Here is a 21,092-nt window from a genome sequence, read left to right as displayed (position 1 = left end):
GGAACTAATAACAATAATCCTCCTCAAAAGACGCAAAGAATAGCTCCCCCATCCCAAGCTTCCCTCTAAGTATAGGTGGCCGGGTTACGTGGTCGAGTGGTGGATGGTCATGCAACAATGGTGGAGTTGTGGATGGAAGTGATCAAGGGAAAATCCATCGCAGCAGCAGGTTGACAACGGCAGATAGTGATGGTTTTAAAGTGACGGCAGAGTGGTTGTGGTTGTGGTTGTGGTTGTGGACCTGTGGTAGAGGCAGTGATGGCAGTGGTGCTGCTGCTTATAGCTAGGGTGGAAATGTTGGGCTTGGGGAGGGCAGGGGAAACCCATACTGCCCAACTGGGGTTCAAGTCCTATCGTTAAAAATAGTTTGCCCCCAAAGTTTATTTCAGAGAATTTAGATTCTTAAGAATGATATATTTCACTCACCATATTGCCCTTACAATTCTCATGTGGAGCAAGATTCTTGGTGCATAAAGCTTTGATCATAGAAGCAAAGGTAATTGAATAAACAAATGGGGCTCGTTTTTTTTTTTTTTTGAAAGGCAAGCTGGGGTTAGGCAGACCCCCACCAGTTACTATTCAATGTACCACTGGGGTTTGAACCTGCAACTTCCCACGGCAAGGAGACATGCACTGACAACTCCTACCAACCACGTGGAGCCCCGTTGGTGAATGCTCTTTTTTTAATCATGTCAGAAGTGCTCAATTTGCTGAATCTGGTCCACTTTCAACTTGAAGCATATGCTGCTTGGCCTTGTGTGGATGATGTTTTTCAGTAAAATTCTGAATAAACAACTTTCTGTTGCTCACTTTTAAGTTGGCTGAGACGCAACAAGGGATTGGATTGAATAAGGAGAGCAGGTAGAAGGCTAGATCATAGGTGACAGAATCAATTTGTGCGAGGATGTCTTTGGATTGTGAGAGAAAGGCCCTCCTTTCCCACGGAAGCCAAAAATATGATAAACCCATTTGCGTTCTAGTTCTGTGGACTGTAGCACCATACCTACACTCAAACATAGGCTGGAGAGAGAGAGAGAGAGACTTTCATTGCATAGGTCAATTTGCTCGAAGATGCAGACAAGTAATTGCATCAATGTTTATTTAAAAGCATTGTCTACTATGGTTGGATCATTCACTCACGCTTGGACTATAAAATCCAGTAACTAGCAAGCTCACACACAACGCTAAAGAAAGAAACAAAAGCAACAGAGTGGCAATCCCTCAGTGCTAGAATTTCCCTGTGCCTAGCAAGGCAAGGAGGAAGTCCTTGTAATCACCAGAAGTCGCCTTCGCAATCGCCTGATCTAGGGTGGTGCTGCTCCTCTTGAAGAATTCTTCTTCTATAACCTTGAGATCAAACTCGGTGCGTGTCACAATCACCCGTGTCAGCCCATCTTTGTCAGCCCCGTTGATTATTGCTTGTCGCAGTACCTATGTAACCCCCATGAACATAAAGAGACTGTTACAGATGCTGAACCATGATACTTTATCTTTTTTCCCTTATTTTTGTCTAGGCCTAGGAAAACAACCCCTATATCACAGACCACACATTGAAAGGTCTCCAGATGGTAAAACCTTGCGGTCTCCCCCGCCCACTGGAGAGTACACCCAGCTTAGGCCTTGTGGCAAGGGGCGCTCCCTGTGGGTTTCAAACTCGTCATGTCCGTCAACTTGGTGACTTTCACAAGTCACCCTTACCAAATGAGGGGAGCCCTTTGTAGGCAACCATGATACTTGGTATGAATAGTGCATCACTGTGCATGAGCTCTACACTAGCATATAAATGCATCTATTAGTGTATCACGATCAAAGGTGATTGTGTCAAGGATTGATGATGAGATGATGATGATGATAGATGCTGAACAATGTGTTTAACAACCAAAGATGGACCGCTATTAGATTTGTGACACAGAACTTCTAGTCTGCATCATGTAGATGTGATGATGAACATCAATCTTCAGATAAACGCATCTGGAATGGTAAATGGATGGTGAAGACATACCTTAGAAAAATATTTATGGGGGTCATATATGGATTTGATCAGTGATCGTAGTGCTGAGAGAAATTCATCACCTGGATTGGCCTTCAACTCCTGAAATAAGCACGAGTGCATAATCATCAGATTGCGTTACTTTTTTTTCCATGAAAAAATCTTATAACTTGCTTGATTTGTAAAAGTGAGATGCACATTCATGTTCAAAACAGCGTTCTCTCAATTGTGAAATAGAAGATTCATATCCCCATGTGAAATGAGGAAAGGGCATTCTCAGGTATACTCCAATGCACCAAACATAATCCCCATATATATAGGGAAATAAAACGATAACTTTTGAACGATGAAGAAATAACATCAAGTGAACTGATTCGAGAGAGAGAGAGACAGACCTTAGTGATGAATTTGTCATAATCATCTTTATATTTGTTGAAGGTGGCGTTTAGTTGGGCCTTGCTCCTTGTAGTCAAGATACGGATGAGCTCTTCATGGTTCCATGCATTCCCCTCTATGGCATCCTTTAGTTTCTTGGCCTCAGATTTTGCAAGGATCGCATTCACCTCTGGACCTTCATACCTATATGAACTCACTAGTCCTACAAGAAGCTGTAAAGCCATTTTGCATTTAGTATCACACACACACACACACATGCAAGGTTTGAAAATGTGACACAATTGGGCATATAAGAGGTCTTTTGAGTAAACCCTCGGAAGGATTCAAGTGAGTTCTATGTAAGTGGTTGAATTTATTGAATCATGCATACAGGTTGATCAGCCACAATCTAGAGATCAGAGATGACCGGAACCAATTGAATTCACAGCTCTTCGGATACAACAAATTACCTCCACATGCAACTCAGAGCAATCAAATAGGCTTGGACGGACTTGGGCAGGACTGTACTGAGAGTTGGTCATGTCAGGTACTTTGCAAGTCCCTGACAGCAATTGATTCCTTTAGCCAGTCAGTGGGACTTGGCTTTAGATCATTTCCCTGATTCATGGGGAACTCTGCTGATTCTCAAAGTCTCTACATGTATGTGTGATTCATGTTATGCATGATATTGTGCTCTACTTTAACTTGAATCAAGAGGGTTCATGAGAGTCCAGTTTTGATAGGATAGAACCTAAAAGAAGTAGGTAAATCACTTGCCAACACTGATCTGGCATAGTGGAAGTGGAGCTGGTCCTACCACACATCAATCAATGGCATCAAACCATAGTCATGATAAAGAATTGAGCATCCCATGAACATCACTGCATTGCCCAAATGAAGGTCTACCTTCTAGCAATGCGCCCACATGGCCAAGCTGTGTCATTCATGAGGCACTCACAGAGAGCACCTCACTCTGGTCCCAACTTGGTAGGACTTGATCTGTTTCCCTGTTCTACCACCACTACTACTACAGCTACTAATAGGAACATAGTTACTCATGCCTTTCGAAAATCGCCAGTAGAATGAGCAGCAACATCTTCTTCAAGAGAACGCTTGTAGCGGGCCTGATACACCTGCCGTATTTTCAATAGCTCGTTCGAGGATCGAGTAGCAGCGATCTCCACTATAACTCTGCAATCAATCTCCTTCCTAACCGCTGCATTCAACATCACTGCTTCGCGATCGAACGGTTCCAATATCCATGGGTAGACTGCTCTCTGGGGAGAATTTGGAAGCAGTGGTTTATGTGAGCTTTCAAAGTGTGATCAAGAATACATGCACTGTAAAATTTAAGATGCATCTGGGTCTAGGGTTAACCTCAAAGTCGCCTGATAGTTCTGATTCCAGACGTTTGATGAGATCTTCACCGTAGAGTTGTTGGTAAGTCTGCCTGATCAGGCTACGTTGAGCAGCATTTCTATGTGCCAACACACATATGAGAGCCTTCTCATCCGTGCCCCACCCTGTATGTATTATGATGCACAAGTGCATTTGATTAGATGATTTTTAGAATCTGGCTAGAGGGCCATGGCTAGCCAAATCAACATGGGATTCATGCAAAAAAGCTTTTCTTTTTCTTTTGGATAACCAGAGAAAAACCACCGAGTTCATTGGCAGAAGATCTACTTTGCCTTGTAGGGAATACACCTAACTTCAGCCTCCAGGCAAGGGGCATCCACCTGTAAGTTTCGCCAGTCATCCATACCAGATGAGTGGCATTCGTGCAAAAACTAGTGGTCTCAGGAGAAAACCCAAAAGCCCCAAGTGATTTGGCATAGTGGCCACTAGGCGAGTAGTCTAGGTTCAAATCCCATTGGTGTCACTCCCTTGTGTAAGCCGAAGCAAGGTGACTCTATGGGAGTGAGGGGTTTTACGCTGAGCCAGCACGACTAGGTCTCCAAACATGGGGTGGTTTCTTGATGTAATAAATCCAAAACCAAAAAAGAAAAGATAAAAAAAAGAGGGTGAAACATATTATTTATATCAGATAAACAGCCCTAGCTTGCATTAGGCCAAAAAGCAAAGCAAAAGAAGATTGGTGGGAGATGGTGAGGAAACCTTGGCAAGCCTTATGGAGCCTCTCAGCGTCCTCTGCTGGTGAGGGAACAGGATCAGGAATGCTAAGGGTAGCCATTTCTCCCTTCTCTCCCTCTCTGGATCAGATCACCACCTTTTCTGTGATGGGGAAAATGGTCTCAGCAGGGGTCCCTTTTATAGATCGCAGGAGGAAGAAATGATACCTGCTCTTTCTTTTCTTCTTTGTGACGGTTTTCCATATTAACAGTTTTTGGGAGGTTTTTGTTTAGAAGGGTTTTCCATATTAACACATACAAAAGGATACGTTTCTTTTAATTTTTAGAGAAAACTTCAACGCAGGTTTAACATTGTTTTGACTGTTAGACCTGCCATGCAACCTTCAATTTTGGTAATTATGGTTTTGTAACAAATACTCTTATTTATTACTTTAGTGACAGTTGGCTCTGCTTGGCAGGGGTCCCAGCCTCGGAGTTTTACGCCATTTGGCACGATGACCATACGTATGGCAGACTGAGCCAGTGTGTCCAGGTCTTAGTCAAAAAAAAAATTTGCTCTGCTTGGAGTTTGGTTTCTAAGGGTGGATTCGGGTACCCGACCCGATATGAGCTGGGCCAGAGCTGATAATTGCAGACCCAGACTGATAATACCCAGGGCCAATCTCATCTCACTACTAATCAAGCCCTTACCCGGCCCCGGCACAAATAAAGTTTGAATGAGCCTGGCCCAAGAAGCACAGGGTAGCCAGAGCCGGGCCTGAACCCAATAGTAATCGGGCCAGGCTCTTGTTGGGCCTGGGTTCATGTCGGGCCTGCCGACCGAGCCTCTACCGGAACCTATGGGGCCGGAGCAATGTACACCCCTAGGTTCCACTAGTTTTCACACTGTTTGGGGCATTCAGTGTTTAGTAATGATAGGGTGCTCTGGGTACACCTACTCCCACCTAAAGAAAGCTTTAATTTTTTGAAATTTTTGAGTTTTCTTTTGTTGGTCAGACCATATAGATATGATCTACATGTTTTTTAGTAGAAAACAAGTTTTGAATCATGTAAATGTGACTTATATGCAGGTTTTCCAAGATATTCAAAAATCAACAAACTCCACACTTAAAAAATTTTATTTTTGTGTCCAAAAAACATGATCCAAAGCATGATTATTATCAAATAAACTATGTTGAATGCATCTATGAAGTTTGATTGAGAAGATATAACTTATACTAGGTGGAAGTAGGTGCTCCCAAAGCACCGTAGCATTACTCTTTTCACATTAGGTTCTCAGTCACCATTCACAACCATGTTCCCCTTCTTAGATTTGGAAGGTTGGCAGAGCTCTGCATCTAACATGTTTGGGCAATGATGTGCACTACCTGCATCATTTGGGCCCCATGCATGACAGCAGAAAGGCAGGCGATTCAAAGGGTGGAAGACGGATTTCCTACATTTTACCTGGATTTGGATCAGGTCCCACACTCCCATCTGCTCAGGTCCCACAAAGAAAAGGCTCTAAACAAGGTTCTTAAATGAGATGAGGCGAAGCGAGGAGTTGAGCCTGCCCTTTGCCTCTGAGGCGTACGCCTCAGGTACTGAGGCGTACGCCTCTCACAACTGGTATGAAAGTGAAGTGGTGGGAGGGGAGGCAGGGAGCGGCGGTGGAGCAGCTGGCCGGCACGTGGCGGTGGATCCACCGGCACTTGGGGTTAGCACAGCCGATGAATCGGGCGGAGGAGGAAGACTTGGGGATGAAGGAGGGGGTTCTGGAGGTTGATGAGGGTCAATTTGCGCATCACAGCACGCCTCAGTACCTTGAGCGTGCGCCTCGCCTCTGAGGCGTACGCCTCTCACAACACTGATTTTTACTCAATAGTTCTGTGCAATCGTTGTTACCAAATATTTTCCTTATGTTAATGCCTAGTCAACATATTTACCTTCGCGTCCATTTGTTTCACCACCTTCATACAATCATAAGTTTACTTCATTGGAAGTTGAGCCGTCTATTTGGTAGCTTCTGATTGTATGAAGGTGGCTGAAACAAACGGATCAGCTATTATGGCACTATCAAAGCTTAAATACAATGAAGATGACTGTTCTACTCAGCTTTTGTTGTATAAAGGTAGTTGCAACAAATGGATCTTCACTTGTTCTCTTTTGTTTCATTTATGAGAGAATGCCAAACTTGGAATAGTGATCACCAAAATTCTCCCACTAAGACAAGTTTATGGAGTTCTGGCATGCATAATATTAGAGGAATTTACACACAAAAAAAAACTCTTATTTACCTAAAAAAACATTTCAGTTATTACATTTAAATGCCTGCTTTACCTGAATGCATTTCAAATACCCCCAAGAAATGCCATTTTTCCTTTTTTTAATGAAATAAGTACTCAACTTATGTTCTTTGATTTACAAGAAATAAGGTTTTTGTTGGGGCACCTAAGCATTAGCGCCAGCAAAAAGTGGCATTTGCTGCAGCATTTTTTCTCCGAACCCAAAAAATTTACTGCAAAGAGTTTGTCTTTTTACTGGCGCATTATGATACTTCGCCAGCAAAGACTTTTTTTGCTGGCGAAATATAATACTGAGCCAGCAAAAAAATGTTATTGCTGGCGCAGGTTGAAATTGCGCCAACAAAGAATTTTTTTTAGCGAAACCTAATCCCTCCCTTTTTCCAGTTCTCTCTGTTCTCCCCTCTCCCCCCGCCCCTCTTTCTCTCTCTCTGATCTTACCTCTCCCCCCTCCCGTCTCTCTTTGATCTTCCCTCTCCTCCTGCCCGTCTCTCTCTGATCTTCCCTCTCCCTTTTCAAGAAAAGAGGGCCCTCCCCAACGCCCTCTCTCTCTCTCTCTCTCTCTCTCTCTCTCTCTGATAATTGGAAGAAGAAGCAGGGGGTGTCTCGTGAATCTGCAAACGCACTCCCTGCGCAAACAGAAGAGGGCGTCTTGGTGGATCAAATCTCTCTCTCTCTCTCTCTCTCTCTCTCTCTCTCTCTCTCTCTCTCTCTCTCTCTCTCTCTCTCTCTCTCTCTCTCTCTCATATTCTATTAGGGTTTCATTTTCTCTGTTTTTCTTTTTGAATCTTCCGTTGTTATTGTTGTCCGGCTAATCTTGTGTCTTTGGTGCTACAGATTCATGAGAAATTAGGGTTCATCGGTCCCAGATTAAGAAGAGGTTGAAGGGATCGCCAGACTCTTCTTTCCGCATTTCAACCTGCATTGCTCATTACCGTACGCCTCTTCTTCAACCGCCTTTAGCGCTCCACCTGGTTCGATCTTCGTTTTTTTTAGATATATATTTTTTTTAATGAAACCCAAAATAGTTCAATCCTATATGTACTTTGGGCCCAAGGATATACTCGAATTTGTGCTTTTGTACATAGATCTTGCTTCATTCTCAAACATGACACAAGCTACAAGTTAGAATATTATCTCTGATTGGATTTAGACCCAACATAATTAAGTCGATGTTCATTTATGCTATGTCAAAATTTATCTTTAATATGGTATAAGTTCAAGTTCAAAACAAGCTTGAGTCCACGTTTGTCCCCTTTTTTTCTTTTTGAGTCCAGACTGGAGCGTGGGTCAGCAAAATCTAGGTCAAATTTATGATAAAATTAATTAACTTCAAATTGCTAGCAAGGTTCAAATCCAAGTACGTTTGTACATTCATGTCCACAAGTGGTTCATTGTGCAGGCCATCCATGTCCATGTTAAGTCCTTGAGTCTGTCTTATGAATTCAAATCAAGGTCATTGTGCAGTTATTTGTGTTGGATGCTCTCAACTTTTTAGCCATATAAGTGACGCTTAAACATACTTCTCTGTATGTGATCTCAAATCTTCAAAAGGTATATGGCACTCTTATGCAGCGATATCGAACTTACACTCATGCCTGCATATTCTGTTTTTGTCAAATAAACACATAATATGTGGTTTTTGTATCATGAGCCTATGCTGATATGCATGCCATTAAATGGGGATGCATTTTTGTAAAAAGAAAGAATAAATGATAAGTGTAAAAGAACAGAAATATTATCCTAAAATATTATCTGCTTTAATAACTAACAATGCAGTCCCGACTCCAAAGAGTGGGATATGCACTTGTAGATGAATGTATTTATTGTTTAAATAAGCCTTTATTGCAAATATGATGGTCTCAAATTTGGCAGAATAAGGATTAATTGAATTAATTTTTCACATTTGGTGTAGGTGCCATCTTAAAAGACAATAAGGCCTGGAAAAAATGGAGTAGGATCGAGCAAGACCTCAATATATCAATTAAACCCTGATATCTCAATCTTTATCAAGTTATGTGAGAAGCCAATGTAAGTTATAAACAACTAGAATGACAGCATTTAATGCTAATTTTTTGTTGCATATCATGGTTCAGGAGTTGAGATATATATATATATATATGGGGGGCATTATGACACAATATCTTTGGAAATTAAAATAGACATTTGACCCAACAAAACTTTCATGTAATTTTCAAAAAGTTTCTAAAGCCAATTATTTTGGTGCACCAATGCCCCTCTTCCATCTTTAAGAAGTAGTAAGATAAGAATAAGGGGTTGTTCCATATCATCCCTGACTTATGGGCCTATAAACATATGGTTTGTTAACTTTATACATTTTCAAGTCCCTAAATTTTCATTAACCATTTCAAAAAGCACCCTTCAGGTTAAATCCTATCAAATGAATTGATGGAAAAAGTCAAATTTTTATTGAAATATTCTATTTAATTGTCTCAAATAAGCAAACCACATACCCCTATTCACTTTCACAATATTGTCATACTCTCTCTCATGTATGATTTTTGTTTGTATAATTTTTTAAGTTAGTGATTGAAAGCAAGCAGCAGCTAGTCACCATGGATGATAGAAGTTGGATTCAAAAGGACAGGTATTTATGCCAACAAATAAGATTTTTCTTTTTGAAAATAAAAAAATATGACATAATGCACATACATGCATATAATGGTGATTATGTTTTGTATTTGATAGGGATAGTGATGCGTATTTGAATGGAGTCCGTAGTTTTATCACCTTTGCTGAAGAGAACAATGCAATTAATAATGAAAAGATAAGGTGTATGTGTGTAAGATGCAACAATTGCTTATTGCAATCAATCAGAAGTGTTGTTGATCACATGGTATGTTTATGTTTTGTTCGAAACTAAACACGCTGGCATCATCATGGTGAATATGTGATCCCACCTACAAGACACCATGTTGATGCATGTGAAGATAACATAGATAATATGGATGAATTGATACATGATGCATTTGAAATACATGATTCTCATTGTGATGCAATAGATGAGCTTAATGAAAGTCAGAGTTCAGAAGCTAATGCAACCTTCAATGAATTGTTGAGTGGTGCTGAACAAGAACTATATCCCAGATGTGTTAGATTTACAAAGTTGTCCTTCATTGTTCACCTATTTTATATAAAATGTCTTAATGGATGGAGTAATAAATCGTTTAATATGTTGCTCGACTTATTGAAGGAGATATTCCTTGAAGGTGTGCAATTACCAGTCATATTATGACATGAAGACAAAAATTGAAAATTTTGGTCTCAATTATGAAAAAATAGATGTATGTCATGGGAATTATGTGTTATATTGGAAGGAATCTGCTAACAAAGATATATGTGATTTTTGTAAGTCTTCAAGATGGAAAGAAGTTGAAGGTCAATCAAATAGTATGTCATCTTTAAGTTCTAAGAAGCGCAAAAAAAGTCCAGTGAAGACTTTGCATCACTTTTCCTTGATACCAAGACTCAAGAGGTTCTTTATGTCATCCAAGGTTGCTGCTCAAATGAGATGGCACCATGAAGGTCGCACCAAAGATGGTGTTCTAAGGCATCCTACAGATTCAATAGCTTGGAAAATTTTTAATACATTGGATCCATCTTTTATTGCAGATCATCTCAATGTGAGACTCAGGTTAGCCAATGATGGTTTTAATCATTTTTGAACTTTAAGTACATCATATAGCATATGGCCAATTGTTATAGTTGCATATAATTTACCGTTGTGGATGTGCATGAAGCAGCCACATACAATGCTTTCACCTCTCATATCTGGTTCAAGCTCTTCTAGGTTTAAAATAGATGTTTATCTTCAGCCGCTTATTGAAGAACTGACGACATTATGGAATGATGGTGTGGAAACCTACGATGCATCAATGAAAGAGTATTTTCAACTGTGGGCAGCTTTATTACGGACTATAAATGATTATCCTGCATATGCAGACTTATCAGGATGGAGCACTAGAGAAAAATTGGCATGTCCTATATGCCATAAAGACACATATTCGTGTAGGTTAAAACATAGCAAAAAAATTTGTTATATGGGACATCATAGATTTTTGCCTATTAACCATAGATTTTGGAGGAACAAACAGTCTTTTGATGGCAATATTGAATTGAGAAGTATTTCTACCAGAATGTCTGGCACTGATGTGCTACATCAATTAGATAACATGACATCTTTCATTAAAAATGACTTGGCATGGGAAGACATGGACTATCTATATTAGTGGAAGAAAAAAAGTATTTTTTTTTTAGTTGCAGTACTGGAAGCATAATTTACTATGCCACAATTTGGATGTAATACTGGAAGCATAATTTACTATGCCACAATTTGGATGTAATGCATATTGAGAAAAATGTATGAGACAAGATAGTTGGGATACTATTGAATTTAGGCAAGAAGTCAAAAGACCATCTAAATGCTCATCTAGATTTGCAAGAATTGAAAATAAGACATGCACTTCATCCACAATACAATGCAGCAGGAAAAAAAAATTTGCCTACTGCATGCTTTGCTAAAAGAAAAGTCAAATTTTTGCAAAATGTTGAAGAATCTAAAGGTTCAAGATGGTTATTCAGCAAATATCTCCAGATGTGTGCAACTAAAAGAACATAAGATTTCTGGTTTGAAAAGTCATGCCTGTCACATGCTAATGCATCAATTCCTTCCCTTGGCTTTATGACATTCCTTACCAAAAGAGATAAGTGCAGTGTTGATTGAGTTGTGTGGCTTTACGACATTTCTTACCGACCTTAAAGAAATTATGAAGAAGTTGTTGGTGATGCAACACATGATTCTACATTATTGAGAAAAGGTTGTGGTGTAGGTACATTTCAATTATTCCCAATGAATAATATAACACGTCAACAAGTGCATACTTATGAGTTATACAATCATAGCTCTGTGGCATCATATCTTCAGTAAGGATTTTTTATTACATTTTTATATTGTTTAGTTTTCAATAGTAACAATGTATATTTAATAATTTCCCACTAACCTGGAAATGTTGTCTCCAAGAATGAAACACCATGTCTCAATAAATAACCATGGGCAACCCATAGGTCGGGATGCACAGGTTTTTATTTCATTTTTTGGAACGTTGGTAAGAAATCATAAAAGAACACCACTAAATTTCGTTAGTTGGAAGCAATTACCTCAAAGTTACAAGGATGACATGCGGCATCTTGTGTTGGTATGTATAATACATGTTCTTAGATTATGTATAATATTTAAGCATGAATATAATATTGATTTATTTGTATTTGATGCAGCAAAGTTATGATATTCCTGACTTCATGAGAGGTTGGGTGAAGTCATATGCATAGTGTTTTAAAATTTATAGATTTGAACTAAGAAAAATCTATAAACATTACAATACACTTGAAGAACATGAGGCCAACCATCCTATGAGTATTCCTGAAAATCAGTGGTCTGCCCTTATGAAACATTTTGGTTCTCGTCGTTCAAGGGTATGGATGTGAAATTTACTTAAAAACAAGTTACATTTTATGATTTATGTATTTATAGTTGTTTATGTTATATTATTTTGTTGTGAAAGGCACAAAGTACAATGAATAGTGCCAATCGTGCTCAGCAAAAGTTTCCGCATACTAATAGATCGAAGAACTTTGCACGATTTCGTCATGAGAAGGTAATTAACTTCATCATCATTTTACCTTTAATGTGATTGATCATCTTATTATATTATCATAATTAACTTCTTTTCACACTTGTGCAGGTTGGAGATGATGGAGTGGAGCCTTCACAAGTTGAATTCTTTATTATGACGCGCTCTAGCACCAATTCAAATTATCATAATGCTGAAACAAGTGCAGCAATTGTAAGTGTTTAGTGATTATACAATTAGTTCTATTTGTGTTGAAAATTGGCATGATCTTAAACGTTTATATAATTTTTGTAGGATCAAATGAATGCCAAGCTCTCTTAGTTGCCTGAGGGAGATGTAGACTGCCCATCCCACAACAATATCCTTTCTCATGTTCTTGGAGAGGATACGCATGGGTGTGAAGGCAGCTGAGTTCTTTGGTCCATGCCCTACTCGACCCCAACTGTTGCAACAGTGTGCAGAATACAAAGAAGAAATCCACGTGATGAAAGGAAAAATTCATGAGATGAAAGACAAAATGCATGAGTTGGAATCGCAGTCTAACAACCAATCTAGCAAAGTACAGGATCTGGAATCTAAATATGAACAATTGATTCAATTGATAAGTCAGGGTGGCACAAGTGCTTCACATCCCACTGTATTGTATTTTTAAACTTTTTTGGCGTAGCCAAACTTTGATAGAACTTTTTGTGTATGTTGAAAATGATATCCCATTGTAGTGTGATTGCACCCTACTATCATCATTAATTGATACTATGTAGTGTGAAAAGGGTACTTGCATTATGATTAGTTTTGGAAACAGAGATTATGTCAGGTTGTTTTGTATGTGTATTATTTGTTAATGTCTAAGTGCAGGTGAGGCTCTGTAACATGTTCAGCTTTTATTCATTTTGGAGCTATACTTATGTTTTTTAAATCCCTTTAATAAAAGGGGATCCATGTTTGTAGGTTACTTGCTTATGAGCTTGATTGTGCTTGCCTGGTGGGTTTGCAGTTTTTGCACCTCTTGTTCCACTATTGGGTTACAGGGCAGTGTTGGGCCTATCTGCATATGTTCTGAATAATTTGGCCTTTTGCCTTGCATCAATTCACTTTTACAAGATATAACACTTTTCTGTTTTTTCTAATCATGGTGGAAAAGCAGTCAACGGATCTGTAAAATGCCTTCCATCTTTTCAGAAACATGAGATGCAAAGCTTATTTCAAATATCAGATTTATAATGGCTGTTGATCATTATTTGTGGGATAAAATATGGCTGGAATTTGCAGATTCAGACTCTGGAAGTGAATCAGATGGAGCCAAAGTTGTATCCCCTGCAGCGGCTGTCAAGGTTAGTCATCAACTTGTCTCATCAAAAGTAGCATATCATGTTTTTATTCAAATGCTGGTTTCAGATGTCATTATGGCATTTGCTATTGCCATTTAAAACAATCTTATTATCTTTTTGTTGTGTCATTAAGTGCTTTAGCAAGTAGTGCTTATGTTTCCTTACCTCCGTAGGAAACAATATTCTCTGGGCTGACTTCGGAGTAGTACTGTGCAGTAACAGTAGGAAGCATGAATGCTAGATATGAAATATGTGACGGTTTCTATTTACTAAAACAGGGTGAGAAGGGAGACCCTGAGAAACTGCGCCGTGAGCGAGAGGAGCTTGAAAGGCAACAAAAATTCAAAGTTGCACATCAGGTAGTACACATATCTATATGACATGGCTGGTATTAGATCTGATCCTGAGGTGCTTGAAGCAGTGTAGCTTGTTTACTTGTTTTTTTCTTGTCTGTTAATCTACATCTGTGTGCTTTGGTTGCCGAACAAGTTATTTGATGAGATCCTTGTACCTGGAACTTGTTACATGTGGAGAAGGCGGGGTTGGAGGGTTATAAGACATAACCTATCCAGCTGATTAACTCATATGCTCAATGAAAATGTATATGTAATCTCCTGTTTGCTAACCTTGCATTGGCTCACACTCTTGAGAATCTCTGCTGATCAATTTAGTATATGCGAGTCACGTCAGTGCTTTGCAAGAGAGTTGGTCTATATTTTCATTGTTGTAGTAACACAAGTTTCTCTTGTTTTGTAATTTTGGGGGCAGAGAAGGCGCATATACAAGCAGAAGCAAAAGCTGCAGAGGATGCTCAAAGACAGGCTGAAGCAGTTGCTGCTGCTGAACTTGAGAAAAAGAGGGAGCTAGAGCGTGAGGCTTCACACCTGGCATTGCAAAAGGTAACCTGATGTTACTATAGAAAGAAGAAGCTTCTGCCCCATATAACAAAACCTGATTTCTAATGTGCCAAGTATTTTGCAGATGGAGAAGACTGTCGAGATTCATGAGAATTGCCAATTCCTCAAAGATTTAGAAATGCTTATATCTGCCCCATTGCCAGAGTATTTACCTAGCTCTGTTGACGAAACAAAACCTGATCACTGTGAAGATAGTATGACTGCAGGATTTAGACTTGGTAGAAATAACCCTCTTGAGCAACTTGGGTTATACAGGAAGGATGATGGTCTGCCTGATGTTACTGCTGCTCCTACCGCTCTTCCTGAATTTGGTGAGCGTAGACTAGAAGAGCATATAAGGTTTGATCATTTCCGATGTTGCTTGGATCTTATGGGAGAGAGCTGAAAAGAAAAAATAAACGCATCTTGTTTGCAACAGTGAAATGCAAGAAGGGTTGAGGGAACTAAGGGAGGATGAGAATAACAAAAAGTACTCTCTCTCTCTCTCTCTCTCTCTCTCTCTCTCTCTCTCTGGAGCACCAGAGCACCGCCAGGATCCCTGCTCGCTGGAGCACCCCGACCCTCCCTGTACCTCGCTGTAGGCACGCCAGAGCCCTCCCTCGCCTCTCTGTTTCCATTTTTCCCCCTCGTCTGCTTCTTCCTGTTACCGGCACACCATTAAACCGGTGTTGCCCCTCTGAAAAGAAACCCTCTCTCTCTCTTTGCGGCACCGTGGCCATTGCGTCCCCATTAGGGTTCTGTTATACCTCATCCTTGAACCGTGACTACTGTCTCACCATTGGGGTTTTATTGTTGCGCTTAATCCCTGCACAGTGGCTATTGCCTCCAGCGTGAGGGATCTCTCTCTCTCTAATTCCCGACTATTGCCAACTCCTTCTCTGATTCCCGACCCATCCCAATCCGGCGACCATCGCCCTGCAACCATTCGTCTTCCTCACTATCAGCCTCGGTTCCCCGGACCCCTGCACCTGTGGACCACCTGCGACCCCCCTTCAGCCTGGTTTCCGGTCTGCTCACCTCTCTGCTCACTCGACTCGACGGAACCTCCGGCGACCCCACTTGCAGCCTGGTTTCCGGTCTCATTGCAGCCTGGTTTCCAGTTTTCTCTCTTTTCTCCGGTGCCGAAGGGAAGGCCTCTGCTGACATTCTGAGCCCAGGCGCCGCCGCCGTTTGCCTCCGGTGGTTTTCCAGTTTCGTCGGGCATGGGTTTTCTCCCTCCTCTGCTATCCGTCTTCTTCCTCAAGGAATTTGGGATTTGGGCTTCGTAATCGGAAGAACTTTGTGCTAAGGAGGTATGATCTCTCTCTCTCACTCCTTCAGAGCCCGGCTCCCTACCTTAGCCAAGGCAGGAGGGCGGTCGGTTTTCGTCCGGTGGTGGCCGGCCGGCGGCATGTGTTCGACGAAACCAGAGCTTATGTTAGTTTGAAGAAGAAGGCCCGCAACTGACGGCTTGCCATCGGTCGGCTTCTCCTGTTTAACTCACCCTATTTTCTCTGTCGGCATGCACCAACCGATGGCCCGTTTTTGCGCTCGATATCGTTAGTTGAACTCAAACCAGCCAGCTCTTAATTTCATCAAGCTTGCCATCAATGATTGGGGTGGGGGCTGCCTTTGCTCTCCGCCGGTGGGGGTATCAACGTTGTCCTCTTTTTCAGGCTTAATTATAGGTTTTTCTCTTTGCTTTTGGTGTCGCTTTACTCTTGCTTTGCATTGAGCTCACTTCTAATCTCGAATGTTTGAGCATTTCTTGCGTGGGGTAAGGCTGGAGCCTCTCATCGCGTGCTCTGCTCAGGCAATGTTGGTTCTGTCAATCTTCTTCCGTGTGCCATCGAATCGGACGACAAATAAGTTGTGGCAGCAAGTTCTATCTTCCTGACAATGTTCTTTCCATGCCCTTCGCTCTAGATCTCAGTTAAGCTTTGCCATGCTAGGGGATTGGTGGTGTGCTTCTTGTTTCTCCCTGAATTTTCATACGCGTTGTCATTGTCACAAGTGTGATTCCTCCTTTTCCTCTCGGCGTCACCCGGCTTGGAAGCGCAGGCGTTCGACATTCTCTCCTCCGTTCTCGGTGAGGTCGTCTCTTCCATCCCAAGTCCCTACTGGGTTGGGGCGTTATCATGCTGACCAGAGTAACCCTCGGCCAATCAGTCACCTTTCCTTCTCGTCGTGGGTGCAAAACGACGATCTTCAGCAATTGATAGATTCCTTCCTTGCGGTCAAGATTGGGTCTCGATCGCCCATTGCTAAGGTTTCTCAGTCCTCGTCTCTCGCTTCCCTTGCCTCTTCTCCGATGAAGGATATCTTCATTCCGGCCTAACTCCTCGAGGAACGTGTATCCAAGTCATCGGCTGCCCCACGTGGATCTGGGTTTTCTGGCGCTCTTTCTCAAGTCTCTTTGGAGGCTCCTTCAGCCCTCCCCAAGACGTCGGTCATTCTGCATGGGGAAGGCCCTATGCAGTTTGTTCCTTTCAATGATTTCTCTTCTCAGGACCTAGCGCTTTTATCTGCTTCTGGACGGGGACCTCAACCTGCCTATCCTTGCGCACCTTCCCAAGTCTCGTTCGTGTCGCCTTCAGGTTTGCTTGCTCGAGGTGGGCTTGACATGCTTCTGCCTTCTCCTTCACAGCTCGTGCCGCCAGGTTTGACCTCCTCATCCCATACCATGGCCTGCTCCCATTTCCATCCTTCAGTTTAGTCAGTCATTTCTTCGCTTCTTGGGGAATCAGTGTTTGCTTCGACCTTCTCCCTTTCCAGTTATTGCTCGGTAGCACGTGTGGACAGTCTTGCTCATGATGGCCTTAGTTCAACATCTTTCTTCGTTCTCTTTTCATCCTGGAGTTTTGCTTATCCTGTTATCCATATTATGGTGATTCATGTTGTCTCCAACCAGGCATGCAGCCACATGGTGATTGGCTTCTCGAGTCCTCATCCTCGCCCATTTTACCATCGTGCCCCGAAGATTATCTTATCTTCTCCGCCTCCAGTTTCTTCACCTATAATTTCCTCCGACGGCGGTCTGTCCGGGGGGGGTGTCGACTCACTTGCCTTCCTCTCAGCTCCTCCTGGGTATTGAGATCGGTGATGTTGCTCGGCTGCTAGATATCTCTCTCTGCATCTCAACTGCTTGCTCTATCAGCTATCATGGATTTGACTATTTCGTGTTTCCACTCTGTTTTCGGGGATATCCTTTGCCCCCCCCCCCTCCTCCGACTTCGTTCGGTTCTTTGCAGGTTGACTCTCCTGTCGGGAATGTTCGACGTTCTTCCACTGGTAACCACAGACGGAGGAGGGTTGTCTTTCCTGCCTCGGTTGGTTGGTCTCCTCGTAGATCGCCCAGGTCGCGGCAGCCACGGGTTTTTTCAGATTTTGTCTCATGAATCTCGTTTGTTGGAATATTAGAGGCCTCAATTTTGCCGCCAAACGCCTGTTTTTGGCGAGTTGGATTAGACAGGCTAATCCAGACTTGTTTGCCATCTGTGAAACTAAAATGGAGGACATCCTGCTTGCGATCACTTCTTCCATTTGGCGGGGAGCGGATTTTTTCTTTAAGCCCGCAGTCAACTATGTTGGTGGTATTCTCCTCTTCGGTAAGAAGTCTTTAAATTTATTGCAGCTGAACGTGGGTATCTACTCTTTGTCTGTTGCCTTCAGCTTACAATCAGTTGGTCGAAGAGCAGTGGTGTCCATGGTTTATGGACATAATCTCGTTGCGAGGAGGCCAGCGTTTTGGAGAGACCTTGATAGGGTGATTAGTTCTAATAATCAGTGCCACCTAATTATGGGCGATTTCAATTGTTTGCTTTCTCCTCATAATTCCAATTCTATCGTCTTTCCTAATCCCTCCATTCGAGGCTTCCAAGACTTTGTTCACCGGCATCTACTGTATCATCTTCTTCTTACCGGTGAGCGCTTCTCTTGGTCAAATAGGTGATTGTGCCCATGTTGTCGTGTTCTCGACAGGATATTCGTCACTCCTTCTTTGTTGGACCTCATTCCTGACATTAAATGTGTCTTGTTGGCGCCCTCTATCTCTGATCATGGTCAGCTCATCACTATTTGGGGGAATGGCTTCTCCTTTAACATACGCTTTGTTTTTTAGCAATGGTGGCTACAAGAGCCAGATTTCAATTCGGTTATTTCTGCATCTTGGTCTAAACCTTCTGTTGAGCATTGGGCTGCTCTACGGCTTACCAACAAGCTCTCGCGTCTTGCTAAGGATATCAGGGTTTGGATCCATAATTGCAACATTGTGAAATTTCAACATTTAGATGCCTAGGAGCACGAACTTTCTGAATTGTACCAATCTATGTCTTCCCCAGCAGGTTTTTCAGAACCTGAACTTTTGAGTTTTCAGGTCAGGTCCATTGAGCTATCTATGCTTTTGAATAACTGGAGATTCAGGGATGAAATCTGTTGGAAGCAGCGATCCAGGCTGAATTGGCTCAAAGCCGGTGATGGCAATACTAAATTTTTTCACTCCTATGCGTCTCATCGTCATTGGAGGAAGGCAATCCCTTCCATCTCTATTGGAGGTGTCTCTTTCTCTGATCAGCTTGTCAACCCGGCCGTCACGTGCTATTTCAAGTCCATTTATGCCTCTTCGGTGGTCGCAAAAGGGAAAATTAGGTCTGTCATGCTACAGACGATCTCTCATGACCAAGCCTATGCTTTACAAAAGAAGATTCTCGGGTGTTGAGATCTTTCGTGCTATCCAGGATCTGTCTGGTTGGAAAGCGCCCGACTTTGATGGGTTCCATGTTGACTTCTTCAGGATTTTTTGGGATTCCGTCAAACCGGACGTGGTTAGCCTCTTTGATGAGTTTTATCGCAATTTCAGGCTGCCCTACCCTTTTCATTTAGCCATTATTTCGCTTATTTCTAAAGATATTGACGCTTCAGATATCTCTCGGTTTCGCCCGATCTCGATAACGAGTGCTCTTTACCGTATGATTGCAAAGGTTTTGACAAATAGGTTGAAATCGATGGCTCAACAGATCTTCTCGAACTCTTAGTTTGCCTTCATCCATAATAAGAGGGTGCATCATTCTTTTATCATGGCAACCGAGGTTGTGTACTCTTTGCATCTTTGTGGCCAGTCTTCTTTTGTTCTTAAATTAGATTTTAATAAGGCCTTCGATTCGGTGCAATGACCCTTCTTATTTCAAATGTTATCGAACTTCGGGTTTGGTCGTTGGTTCTCTGGCTGGGTTAGGGAATTAGTCTCGAATGCTCAGGCTATGCTGAATATCAACGGCACTTTCGGGGAACGGTTCAAGCTGGAGTGAGGTCAGCGTCAAGGTTGTCCTCTTTCGCCTTTATTGTTCAATGTGGTCGCTGAGGGCCTTAATGTGTTGCTTAAGCGGGCCGCTGTCTGCAGTTTCATTGATCCTTTACCGATTCGAAACTTCAATTTTCATGCTCTAATTTATGTTGATGATACGATCATTTTTTGCCACGCTAGTGTTCAGCAGATGCTTCGGTTCAAGCTTATTCTTCTTCTTTTTCTCTCTCTTTCTGGCCTTTCTCTAAATGAGCAAAAGTGTTTCCTTTCTATGTTCCACGTCCAGCCCTCTATGTTAGCTGCTGGGATGAAGATTTTTAATTATGGTGCATCTGAGTTGCCTATGTTGTACTTGGGTTTGCCGTTACAAGTTAAACGTCTTTCCTCTGTGGCTTGGACTCCGACGCTTCTTAAAGTTAAGCACAAATTACTCTTGTGGCAAGCTTCTTATCTCTCGTTTGCTTGTCGCCTAACTTTAGTGAAGCACGTTCTCTCGACCATTCCGGAATTCTTCATGTCCATGTTTCTGATGCCTGTGGGTGTAGAGAAGCAGTTGGCGCGTCTGCTGACAGACTTCCTTTGGTTTAGGTGTCATCTCAAGGGTAAGCGCCACTTGGTTGGCTAGCGTTTGATGGTTTTGCCATGTTCTATGGCCGGTTTAGGTGTTCCTGCACCCAGACTAAGGAGTATTGCTCTAGTCTCTAAGCAATGTTGGCTTGCTCATTAGCCGGAGAATCCTTGTGCTAGTTTTCTTCTCTCTAAGTATGAGCCTCCTTCTCTTCTAATTTTCCTTCGTTCGAGGCCTGGAGCATTTTTCCATTTGCATTAGTCATGGTTGTCGGCTTTAGCTATCTTCAGTGACTATTTCGATGATCCAGCCGATATTGGTAACTGGGCGCATTGGGCTATTGCTCTTATCGGAAAGTTCCTGACCAGCAAAGTTTATAGATCGTTGTTTCTCCCGGGGGCGCCTTGGATGCTTGAATCTGCTCTATGGGTGAAGGGCCCTTCTCCCCGATCTCGGCTCCTGGCTTGGTTAATCTTGCACGATAAAGTTCAAACTCACTCTACCTTAAAGAAGTGGGGCTTTCAGTTGTCGAGCTGTTGTGTGCTTTGTCATGCTGCTGAAGAATCTTCTTTCCAACTCTTCTGGTCTTGCCCTACTTTTGTGGAGA

General features: G+C 42.1%; 1 protein-coding gene across 1 annotated transcript; it reads right to left on the bottom strand.

Moving 5' to 3' along the window:
* Nucleotides 1–1,227: 1,227 nt before the first annotated feature.
* Nucleotides 1,228–4,559, bottom strand: LOC149843683 (annexin-like protein RJ4). Its single transcript, XM_090000952.1, has 6 exons — nt 4,484–4,559; nt 3,743–3,888; nt 3,427–3,642; nt 2,386–2,598; nt 2,003–2,092; nt 1,228–1,431 (listed from the first exon to the last, which is right to left on the bottom strand). Exons 1-6 carry the CDS (start codon nt 4,557–4,559, stop codon nt 1,228–1,230), a joined length of 945 nt encoding a protein of 314 aa, XP_089857078.1.
* Between the last annotated feature and the right edge of the window lie 16,533 nt (nt 4,560–21,092).

The sequence above is a fragment of the Nuphar pumila genome, chromosome 3 (genome assembly GCF_984573655.1).
Source record: "Nuphar pumila chromosome 3, dmNupPumi1.hap1.1, whole genome shotgun sequence".
NCBI lineage: Eukaryota > Viridiplantae > Streptophyta > Magnoliopsida > Nymphaeales > Nymphaeaceae > Nuphar > Nuphar pumila.
Note: the sequence above shows the minus strand (reverse complement) of the source record. Positions and strands in the feature narration are given on the sequence as shown.

What these genes read in the sequence shown, in the direction of transcription:
- LOC149843683 (XM_090000952.1), bottom strand. Translation starts at nt 4,559, where the DNA reads ATGGCTACCCTTAGCATTCCTGATCCTGTTCCCTCACCAGCAGAGGAC. An exon ending in CTACTGGCGATTTTCGAAAG is followed by an intron (nt 2,599 to 3,426) that starts GCATGAGTAACT and finishes ATGGCTTTACAG; the next exon opens with CTTCTTGTAGGACTAGTGAG. An exon ending in CCCATAAATATTTTTCTAAG is followed by an intron (nt 1,432 to 2,002) that starts GTATGTCTTCAC and finishes GGGGTTACATAG; the next exon opens with GTACTGCGACAAGCAATAAT.